General features: G+C 53.9%; 4 protein-coding genes across 4 annotated transcripts in view; 3 read left to right on the forward strand and 1 right to left on the reverse strand.

Moving 5' to 3' along the window:
* Positions 1-6: 6 nt before the first annotated feature.
* PHYSODRAFT_339202 (hypothetical protein) lies at positions 7-633 on the forward strand (the record flags this gene model as incomplete). The annotated part of the gene is made up of 1 exon (XM_009537106.1): positions 7-633. A coding segment is annotated over one exon (627 nt), but the record flags the coding sequence as incomplete, so codon positions are not given.
* A 1,112-nt stretch (positions 634-1,745) lies between these two features.
* On the forward strand, positions 1,746-5,870 carry PHYSODRAFT_524154 (hypothetical protein; the record flags this gene model as incomplete). Its single annotated transcript, XM_009537107.1, has 1 exon — positions 1,746-5,870. One exon carries the CDS (start codon positions 1,746-1,748, stop codon positions 5,868-5,870), a length of 4,125 nt encoding a protein of 1,374 aa, XP_009535402.1.
* Positions 5,871-6,597: 727 nt separating this feature from the next.
* PHYSODRAFT_524018 (hypothetical protein) lies at positions 6,598-7,185 on the reverse strand (the record flags this gene model as incomplete). The annotated part of the gene is made up of 2 exons (XM_009537108.1): positions 6,598-7,065; positions 7,141-7,185. 2 exons carry the CDS (start codon positions 7,183-7,185, stop codon positions 6,598-6,600), a joined length of 513 nt encoding a protein of 170 aa, XP_009535403.1.
* A 3,891-nt stretch (positions 7,186-11,076) lies between these two features.
* The window catches only part of PHYSODRAFT_524588 (pleiotropic drug resistance protein ABC superfamily), a gene marked incomplete at both ends in the record, with an annotated part of 8,787 nt that continues 8,596 nt past the window's right edge, over positions 11,077-11,267 (forward strand). Inside the window, one exon of the mRNA XM_009537109.1 lies at positions 11,077-11,255. Coding sequence (XP_009535404.1) covers positions 11,077-11,255 — 179 coding nt within the window. The remainder of the gene's footprint in view (positions 11,256-11,267) is intronic.

The following is an 11,267-nucleotide window of genomic DNA, read 5'->3' on the forward strand; positions in this document are numbered from 1 at the left end:
GCGAGCCAGACGTATAATGCGTTCTGGTACTTCCTGGGCTCGACGCTGGCCGAGCTGCCGTACTGCTTCGTGCTGGGCGCGCTCTTCACGCTGGTGTTCTACCCCATGGTGGGCTTCACGGACGTGGGCGTGGCCTTCATCTTCTGGCTGGCCATCTCGCTCAGCGTGCTCATGCAGGTGTACATGGGCCAAATGTTCTCGTACGCGATGCCGTCGGAGGAGGTGGCGGCCATCATCGGCCTGCTGTTCAACGCCGTCTTCATGACGTTCATGGGCTTCAGTCCGCCGGCCTACGCGATCCCGTCGGGCTACATATGGCTGTACAAGATCTCGCCGCTGCGGTTCCCGGTGTCGATCCTGGTGGCGCTGATCTTCTCGGACTGCGACGACCTGCCGACGTGGGATGAGGCCTCGCAGGCGTACACGAACGTGGGCTCGAAGCTGGGCTGCCAGCCGATGGCGGACGCGCCGGTGACCGTGGGCCACATCACCATCAAGGAGTACACGGAGGAGTACTTCGGCATGAAGCACGACACGATCACGCCCTACTTCTTCGTGCTCATCGGCTTCATCGTGCTGTTCCGCGTGCTGGCACTGATCTCGCTGCGCTACATTAACCACCAGAAGCGGTAGATCCAGCACAGACTGGGGGCCAGCTATTTCTAGCTAGCCTCGTTGCACATATCCTGCTTTTTGGAACCTCAAATAAAATAGTTCTACACGTCAGTTCTTCTTTGAGTGCCTTCCGATCTGTGACTGGAGGGAGGCCCTGCGGGATTGCGCCTCCATCGCGTATCGCCAGTCGCCAGGAGTGCTCGCATCAAGCACTTTGGCATGGCGGTGGTGGTGGTGGGGAGGGTTGTCGTAGCGAGCCCTGCGACTACGATTTCGTGACACGATTGTTACAGAGCGAGCGGTGGTGAAATACGATCCAATTCGCAGGGGAGGGGGGGACGTTGTCGTGACATTTTACTCGGTTGTGATGGTGCTCGTGGACTGCAACTCTCACTGGTTCAACACGATTTCGACCCAGAAGTCTCCAACGAACACACTTATGGGTCAGTTGCCCGGTGAGCGATGAGACCTTGCAAGCAGTGAATCAAACCTCGGTTGCCAGGCCATCGAGGCTCGATGGTATCTACTTGGCCTCAAACCAACCAGAACTTATTAGACACTCATGTTTTTTTCGTCTCTGTGTGTTTTGTGGGTTTCGCACGGCTGGACGATCGAGACGATGGTAAAACAAGTTCATGAAATGCTACATCAACCTCCTGCACTGGAGAAACATTAACCTGACCTCCTGGATCCCTGGCCACCGCTTCAACACATAGTAGCGCTGCTGGCGCCGTAATCTATCGCTCGCCAATGTGCATTGCACTTTCATGCCTTTGCAGCGCTGAGCTGTCTCGGCGAGCTGTCGCCGCTTTCAGCGTTCCGCTAGTTGGCGCCTGCCGTCATCAGCCGAGCTAGTTTTGGGCTGCGTGGAAGTCAACAAAACGATCATCACTTGAAATGACTATGCAGGTTAAAGCCGGGCTCTCGAGCGAGTCTTTTTGGGTATCTGTATTTTCTTGATTTGGACAAATCCAAGGTCACTTCAACATGTAACAAGTGGTACCGCCGTCTTTGTCGCCAAGAGGACCCCGATCGAAAAGCTGCTTCGCGACCGAGTGAGTTAGTTAGTCCAGGCCATTCTTGAATTTCCTGTCTTCCGCCCAAGTCAACCGGGAAGAACGGAAACCGCGATGAATACGACCGAGCCGTCGTCAACCTCGACGGCCGACGGCCCCGAGCTCAGCTACGAGTCGGGCAAGACCCTCATGGCCCAGGGCCCGCAGGTGTTTCACGACCTCATGGTCACCAAGCTCCCGGCCGCTACGGGCCGTCCGCTACCTCGGGTGGAGGTGCGCTACAGCAACCTGTCGCTGTCCGCCGACATCGTCGTGGCCGACGACCACGCCACCAAGTACGAGCTGCCGACCATTCCGAACGAGCTTAAGAAGACGCTCATGGGCCCCAAGAAGAAGACGGTCCGCAAGGAGATCCTCAAGAACGTGAGTGGCCGCTTCGCGCCGGGCAAGATCACGCTGCTGCTGGGCCAGCCCGGGTCGGGCAAGTCGGCTCTGATGAAGGTCCTCAGTGGCCGCTTCCCCATGGCGAAGAACATCACCATGGAGGGAGATATCTCGTACAACAATGTGCCGTACGACCACCTCGTTGACAAGCTGCCTCAATTCGTGTCGTACGTGGAGCAGCGCGAGAAGCACTTCCCGACGCTGACCGTCAAGGAGACGCTCGAGTTCGCCCATACTTTCTGCGGTGGAAAACTGCTGGAGCAGGGCAAGGGCATGCTGGACATGGGTGCGCAGCACACCAGCGATCTGGAGGCGCTCGAAGCTACCAAGAAGATCTTCGCACACTACCCCGATGTTGTGTTGCAACAGCTGGGTCTGCAGATCTGCCAGGATACCATCGTTGGTGACAACATGTTACGTGGCATCTCCGGTGGTGAGAAGAAGCGCGTGACGACTGGTGAAATGGAGTTCGGCATGAAGTACGTGTCGCTCATGGACGAGATCACTACCGGCCTGGATGCCGCTGCCGCGTACGACATCGTTGACACACAGCGCAGCGTTGCTCATCGCATGCAAAAGACGGTGGTCATCGCGTTGCTTCAGCCTTCTCCTGAGGTGTTCGCGTTGTTCGACGATGTGATGATCCTGAACGAGGGTGAGCTCATGTACCACGGGCCATGTGACAAGGTGGAGGCATACTTTGAGACGCTGGGGTTCAAGTGTCCGCCTGGTCGTGATATCGCCGACTACCTGCTGGACCTTGGTACGAAGCAGCAGCACCGCTACGAAGTTCCGCACCCGACCAAGCAGCCCCGAAGCCCGTGTGAGTTCGGGGAATGCTTCCGCCTGACGCAGATGTACCAAGAAATGTTGAGCATCTTGGAGGCACCCTACGATCCGGAGCTGGTCGCAAGCGTGAAGGACATCATCGAACCGATGCCCACATTCCACCAGTCTGTATTCGCCAGTGTGTTGGCGCTTCAGTGGAGAGCTCTGCTCATTACTTACAGGAACCAAGCCTTCGTCATGGGGAAGCTGGCGATGGTCATCGTGATGGCGTTGTTGTACTGCTCCATCTTCTACCAGTTCGATCCAACGCAGATCTCGGTGTCGATGGGCATCATGTTCGCTGCCGTCATGTTCCTCTCGATGGGCCAAGGTGCGATGATCCCGGTGTACATCTCGGGTCGGGCCATCTTCTACAAGCAACGCCGCGCCAACTTCTTCCGAACGGGGTCCTATGTTCTAGCCACCACCGTGAGCCAGATCCCGTTGGCCCTGGCCGAGACCATCGTCTTCGGCTCGATCGTGTACTGGGTCTGCGGGTTTGCGTCTGACGCGAAGCTGTTCATCATCTTCGAGATTGTGTTGTTCGTGTCGAACCTGGCCATGGGCATGTGGTTCTTCTTCCTCGCTGGTGTGTGTCCCGATGCAAACGTGGTGATGCCGGTGGGCATGGTCTCGATCCTCGTGTTCATCATCTTCGCGGGCTTCGTTGTGACCAAGAGCCAAATTCCCGACTACCTCATCTGGGCCCATTGGCTCAGCCCAATGGCGTGGGCTATCAAGGCCCTGGCTGTCAACGAGTACCGATCAAGCGATTACGATGTGTGCGTGTACGACGGAGTGGACTACTGCGCCAAGTACAACGGTCTCAATATGGGCGAGTACTACTTGAACCTGTTTGATATCTCGACGGAGAAAGAGTGGGTCGCATACGGCATCATCTACCTGCTGGCGATTTACGTCTTCTTCATGTTCCTGTCGTACTTGGCGCTGGAGTACGTCCGCTACGAAACTCCCGACAACGTTGATGTGACCGTGAAGCCCATTGAGGACGAGAGTTCGTACGTCCTCACTGAGACCCCGAAGGCTGCTAACAAGAGCGAAACCATTGTCGAGCTCCCCGTCGAAACTCGCGAGAAGAACTTCATCCCGGTGACGGTGGCGTTCCAAGATCTGCACTACTTCGTACCCGATCCGCACAACCCGAAGGAGCAACTCGAGCTGCTCAAGGGCATCAACGGGTTTGCTATCCCCGGGTCGATCACCGCGCTGATGGGCTCAACTGGTGCTGGCAAGACGACGCTGATGGACGTCATCGCTGGCCGCAAGACTGGAGGCAAGATCACGGGCAAGATTCTACTGAACGGCTACGAGGCGACCGACCTTGCCATCCGTCGAAGTACCGGATACTGTGAGCAGATGGACATCCACTCGGAGGCGGCCACGATTCGTGAGGCCTTGACTTTCAGCTCGTTCCTGCGTCAGGACGCGTCGATCTCGGACGCCAAGAAGTACGACTCCGTTGATGAATGCATTGAATTGCTCGGACTGGAGGACATCGCGGACCAGATCATTCGTGGCAGCTCAGTCGAGCAGATGAAGCGCTTGACGATCGGTGTGGAGCTTGCCGCGCAGCCGAGTGTGATTTTCCTGGACGAGCCGACGAGTGGCCTGGACGCGCGTTCGGCCAAGATCATCATGGACGGTGTCCGTAAGGTGGCCGACTCGGGTCGTACGATTATCTGTACCATTCACCAGCCCTCGGCTGAGGTGTTCTACCTGTTCGACAGACTGTTGCTGCTGCAGCGCGGTGGCCAGACCGCTTTCTACGGTGACTTGGGTGAGGACTGCCGCAACTTGATCGACTACTTCGAGAACATCCCCGGCGTGGCCCCGCTTCCAGTCGGATATAACCCCGCGACGTGGATGCTGGAGTGCATTGGCGCCGGTGTGGGCCACGGATCCAAGGACTCGATGGACTTCGTGAGCTACTTCAAGAACAGCCCGTACAACCAGCAACTGGAGACGACGATGGCGAAGGAAGGCATCACTACCCCGTCCCCGGACCTGCCCGAAATGGTGTTCGCGAAGAAGCGTGCTGCAAACTCGATGACGCAGATGAAGTTCGTGGTGTGGCGATACTTCCAGATGTACTGGCGGACTCCAACCTACAACCTCACGCGCATGTACCTGGCCATCTTCTTGGCTCTGCTCTTCGGCTTGATCTTCGTCGGCAACGACGACTACGCGTCGTACACGGGACTTAACTCGGGCGTCGGCATGGTCTTCATGTCGTCACTGTTTAACTCGATGGCTGTGTTCCAGAGCGTGATGCCTCTGACCTGCGCCGAGCGTGAATCTTTTTACCGTGAGCGCGCAAGTCAAACGTATAATGCGTTCTGGTACTTCGTGGCTGCGACGCTGGCGGAGATCCCGTACTGCTTCGTCAGTTCGCTGCTGTTCACCGCCATCTTCTACTGGTTCGTGGGCTTTACGGGCTTCTGGACGGCTGTGGTGTTTTGGCTGGACTCTTCATTGCTGGTCTTGATGATGGTGTACCTGGCTCAGTTCTTCGTATACGCGACGCCAAGTGAGGAAGTCGCTCAGATCTCGGGCATTCTGTTCAACTCGATCTTCATGATGTTCGTCGGCTTCAGCCCCCCGGCCTACAAGATTCCCTCAGGCTACACGTGGCTGTACAAGATCTGCCCCTTCAAGTTCCCCATCGCCAACCTCATCACGCTTGTGTTTGCTGACTGTGACGAGTTGCCGACCTGGAACGAGACTACGCAGGCGTACGAGAACGTGGGTTCCCAGCTCGGTTGCCAGCCCATGGCCAATGCTCCGGAGACCGTAGGCCACATCACCATCAAGGAGTACACGGAGGAGTATTTCGGCATGAAGCATAGCCAGATTGCTCGCAACTTCGGCATCACGGTCGGCATCATCGTGCTGTTCCGCATTTGGGCCGCGCTGGCGCTGCGGTACATCAACCACCAGAAGAAGTAAGCAACAACTGAGAAGCACTTCTGTGCATAGTGCATAATACTCATTTCATAATACATTTTTGAGATGTTCAGTATTTCCAAAGGCAACAGCAAGAGCATTTTGCTTTGCAAGCGAATCCATATCAACGAATCGTTCACGGTTGTTGTGCATTTTCGCTTCATAAAGTACCTTTGAGTTTGCTACTACTTCATTAATCTACCAGGTCCCAAACGCCGCTCCCAATGAGGAGAGCCAATCATAAGTGAGATTCCAAATGACTTCAACAAAGTATGGACTGGTTTATCGGCTCCAAAGCCAAGAAAAAACCTTATGGTTTTATTTTTGGCCGGCTGCGCAGCCTTCTCCGCCTTCACACTTTCCGCCCCGCGTCTCCAACACGACAGCGCGCTCCGAGCGTGCCGCACGCCTCCCCCGCCGACCACCCCAGACCCGAGTGCCCCCAGGCGCGCCCCACGCAAGGACCCGTCGAAAGCAGCTACAAAACCCGGCAGGGCGGGTGTTGTGCTGCCGGTTTTGGTAGCTGTCGGCCAAGCACGAGGTCGTGCGCGCTCGCTGACGGTATGTGAGCGTTTTTCTATTGTGTATGACTTTGTATCGGGACTGACGGGAATCCATGCGCTGTGCTTAAGTTGTGGGATGGCGATGACGTGTGCATTTGCGCCTTGAATTCGATTATCCATGTTGTATGAATAGGAATGTATTAAGAGTTAATACAAGCTGCGTGATCCTACGACTCCAAGTCTTTTTGCTTCCATTGGTGACTAGCTGGTGTGCAGCGGTCGACGATGCCACCGTTCGCTTTGCGGGTGATAAATGCTGAGCAGAGCGCGTCGTACGCAGAGCGGTGGTCAGCGCGCAGCTTTCTCCAGCGCTTCCGTAGCGACCCCGCGGTTTTGGATCGGCCTTTACCGTCGATACTCCCAAGCGCAGCGTTGACCTTCTTGTCCAAGTCTTCCGCTAGCGTCCAGACACGCTGCTTCCACAGCCGATACGCGACGCCGTCCCGGCCCAGTGGCGCCGTTGGTACGTCTACCTCTCGCCCTGCTGCTATGATCATGATGTTGACGCCTGCCTTGAGGTCAGCGCGAACAAACTGTTGTTTCTTTTGGGTTGCCGTGTGCCACAGCTCTTGTGTGTACCAGTTGTAGAAGCAGCCAGCAAGAGAGTGCGCTTCAACGACGGTGTCAGTGCTCGCCTGCGGGGCCTGGCCAGCACAGCGACAAGGAGCAGGACCGTCAGCGCTGGTGGCCTTGCTCTCGTGGGCCGCGACGAGCTTCTGAAGTGTGCGCTGCATTGCTGCGATGGACGATAGCATCTGGGTGACGGCTGCGGCAAGTATGGTGGTGTTTCCATTGCTGCGTTCACCCAGCTGTCCGAAGTTCTCCGTTTGCCAAGCCGTGCGAAGCTGCCGACCCCAACCAATGCACGTGTCCAGCGAGAGCCGAGCTCCCAGCGCTACGTTGGTTGCGTCCAGAGCTTCGTGGAAGCGGTACAGGTAATGCGATGTGAAGCCTGTGGCAGCCTGCTCCTGCTGGACTGCCGTCGCGACGTCGTCAAGATGGATGAGCAGGGACGCGAGCGCCGCATCCAGGACTAAGGCGTCAACGTTGAGCGTGGTGTCCGTGAAGCCGCTGACGTTCTTGAAGAGCTGGCCGCGCAGGGTTAGCAGCTGGGCGTACTCGAGCGCAGGAAGAAGCTCGCTCAAGGTGGCAATCGTGGGCGTGACGCATGGCAGGTGCGGGTCTCGGTATCCAGCGAGGACTTTGCCGACACTCTGGTCCTCGCGTGTCGTGGTACCCACGTACGCGAACGCCTTCGTGAGCGAGTCTAGCAGCCAAGCTCCCCGGGTCGAGATCCACTGGATCGCAAGCTGCGGTGAGGCGTTTGCATACGCTGCGGAGCCGCGACGCAAGGAGTGGCTGCTCAGCCCTGCGGTGAGCGTCGGGGGCAGCGGGGCAGAGGCCTGGGCTTGGCGCTCGCAGACCATGGTGATGACGTCGTTAATATACTTGGACACGTTGGGCCTTCCTCTCACGCGCTTTGTTGGTGGCTCGTTCCTTGGTTCAGCTTTCTCTTCAAGGTTCTCCCAGTAGAGTATAGCTTCGTCTTGGCTGTAAGTCTTCTCCCCTGGCAAATCCGATGCCGCCGCGTGCGGCACTAGCGGGAACACATAGCTGGAAGGCTCCGACGCTCCGACGAACAGCATTCCGAGGCCGTGCAGCATACACTAGTCGCGGCCTTGTAAATTGAGATGCCTTGAACCACCGAAGTCTTGATTCGAGCTAGATGCAGAAAGAGCTCCCCCGATGCCGCCATAGATAGCTGGCTCTTCCTAGCAAAACAGGTATCGATCGCTCGACCAAACGTGTGCCACATTAACGTTAGTACAGCAGCGTCATGTAAGCTCTTATAACCTGAGCCAACCCCCTTAATCGCAGTTTCCTGCACCAGAACACGCAAGTCGCCGAGCGTGCAGCCTGGAGCTTCACCAGTCTGCACGCCAGCTAGCAAATTTCGCTCCTCAATAGTTGAACCCATTTTGTCGCGTATTTTCGCAATTCGCTTGCTGTCTGACAAGTACAGAGGGTACCGCTCTCGGAGCAGGTTCACAACTTGGGACATATAGCCCACAGCAGTAGCCTTAGCAAGACGGCCTCCTCGAGCACTTGGCTTAGTTTGCAAGAAAATGGAGAAGGCGGTTAGCAAAGAGTAAAAGTTTTGACTTGGTAGAGCATCAGGAATAGACAGCGACTTCGCAATACTAGCAATTGACTCCTCATTCATGTTAGCAAGAGCTAAGAATTCGCTGAAGCACTTCATCGCCGCTGCCTCCTGCCCTGCTGTCCCTTGCGGGATGTCAAGCCCTCTCGGCGCTCGCTGCATCTTTTCAAATGGGAGAGGAGAGAAAGCAGACGAGTCACAGCCACCAACGATACAATCATGATTTGTATTGGGAATTTGTGGTCAAATATGAGTAATGCAACAATTATACTAAACTTTTGTATTGGATATTATTCTAGCAAGACTGTAAATTCCCAAAATAATTGGGAAAATGTTGGGATACACACGAATCGATCGTGATTGGCTAAATTCATTGAAGAACTTGTCCTGATTGGATAGATGCAATGACAGAGAAGCGCAAGGAATGCCAAGTTGGGAGAAAGCTTCCTTATCCTACAATAATACACACGGGAACGCCAGCAGCCAAGCCTCCCATCAACGCATATGCGGATCTGAAGGCGATAGTACAAGCGAGTGCCCGATACATAGTACTTACTGAAATTTTTTTAAAGAAATATCAGCAAGTACAATTAGCTACCATCTTGGTAGTTCCAACGCAAGCAAAAAGATCCCGAACAATGAAAAAAGGGAAAATATAATTAGGTGTTTTCAAATGTGAAAGGAGCGAAAACTTTCGCTCTTTTGGCTCTCACTTTCGCGAAAGTGAAAACCGCTTAATGTTTATGTGTGTTGTGTGTGTTATGTGCTCTAAAGGTCTTTTTAAAGCGTTTGTACAATAAAAGTAAGCGTGTTTTTTACAGAAAACCACATTTTTAAAATTATAATTCATTTTAGTTGTAGTGTAACTTTTTTTTGATGAAAACAATTAGGAATGAAACTATAAATCATTCGTAACATGGACTTTTACAATTATTTTAGTTGAAGTAATAGTTGGCATAGCGTCAAAAACTAATATGTTATTTATTATCTAAATATTGCTAATAAAAAATTGAGCTGCTTTTTTGAAAATTAAGAGCTCGACCCTTTGCTTTTGTTGCTTGCTTCTGAGACGGCCACTCCATCAAATATTTTAGTTAGGTTTAAGACATAATTATTGGTTGGCTGGTGAGCGCAGTGGAAGGTCCGTACGACCCGATGTTCATCGCGAGTGTGAAGTACATCATGGACCCGATGCCTGCATTCCAGAGGTCGGAAAATAAAATATCAAATTGTATTTTGGTCTTGGAGTCACAGTAATAATCATTGCAATACAGGGTCAGCCAGTAATACAGTATTTTCACAATTATTGACAATAAATATATACGGGATTTTCGTTATAAGCTTAGTTTTTGTATTGGCGCAAGTACTAAAATCAATTATGACATGAAACACTGGGGTTACAGCCGAGACGTCATGCGAATTTTGTTCCGTTTTCAATGAGCTTTATCGATAATTCTTTCCGGAGAGTATTTTCATTACTTTTATTACATTTTCTAAATTTCTTGTGTTGTGCACGCAGGCACCGTGACGACTATTCTTGGTATGCGTACACTTAGTCACTACCAGCATGTCCAGTCGTCAAAGCATTTCAAAAAAGGATTGCACAACCTATTCTGCGATCAGCTGCATCAAAGCTCCCGGAGCAATTCACGCACAACTGCTGACTTTGAATCACTCAAGGTGAGGTCGAGAGATCTATTTTACATGTACCGTAGTGCAACCACGCGAGCACTCTGTCGCACAGCGTTGATGAGCTACAGGGGGGTGGACAGCTGGATGATTTCGCTTCCCAAGGAAACTGGGATACGAAACTGGGATACTAGACTTCTCCCACGCTGCGGTTTAACACCCCCGGCGACGATCGGACCTTCAGCAAATTGTCGTACTTGCCGAGTCGAGAGATCTCTTGCTCATAGCAGCTCACAACCCCATAGAGGCTGGATAAAAGTGCCGCCCCCAAGCGCAGCCTGGACCTATCACCTACAGAGAGATACAATGAGGTAAATTTCCCAACCAAGTTGAGCCAGGAAGGCACGGCAGGAATGCAGGTCGTCAATGGGGACGCGCGACTGGATTTCGCTACTGATCCGCTGACACCTCTAGTTGCTGATACAGTGTACCGCTGCCATCAACATGGTGTTTCGTTTGGGCCTCAGCCCAATCTAGCCGAGCGTAAGCATCTGGCACTGCCAGAAAAACCTTACTTTCACTATCCAACTTTTCGGAAATATCAAATATCAAATAAACATCTAAATTAGGGTCCATTCAAACGTTCTTTTGGGTCCTGATTATGGCGAGCCCGCTCTCTGCGCGGAACACTTCAACGTGCACAAGTACCGCTATCTATGCAGCCGAACTGCACTGCGCTCTGCGAGCCACGCACCCGACATGCCCCTCCGACTCGGAGACCGAGGGCCTTGGACCAAGGCTGGCGTCTCCCAGTCATTCTGGAATTTCCTGCCTCTTGCAGAGGTCAGTCAAGACCATGAACCCTTCCTCCGCCGCAGCTGACCAGTCCGCCGTCGAGGGCCCCGAGCTCAGCTACGAGTCGGGCAAGACCCTCATGGCCCAAGGCCCGCAGGCTCTGCACGAACTCATGGCCACCAAGATCCACGCGGCAATGGGCCGCCCCCTGCCGGAGATGGAGGTGCGCTTCAGCAACCTGTCGCTGTCCGC

Source organism: Phytophthora sojae (genome assembly GCF_000149755.1).
Source record: "Phytophthora sojae unplaced genomic scaffold PHYSOscaffold_10, whole genome shotgun sequence".
In the NCBI taxonomy this organism is placed as follows: domain Eukaryota; phylum Oomycota; class Peronosporomycetes; order Peronosporales; family Peronosporaceae; genus Phytophthora; species Phytophthora sojae.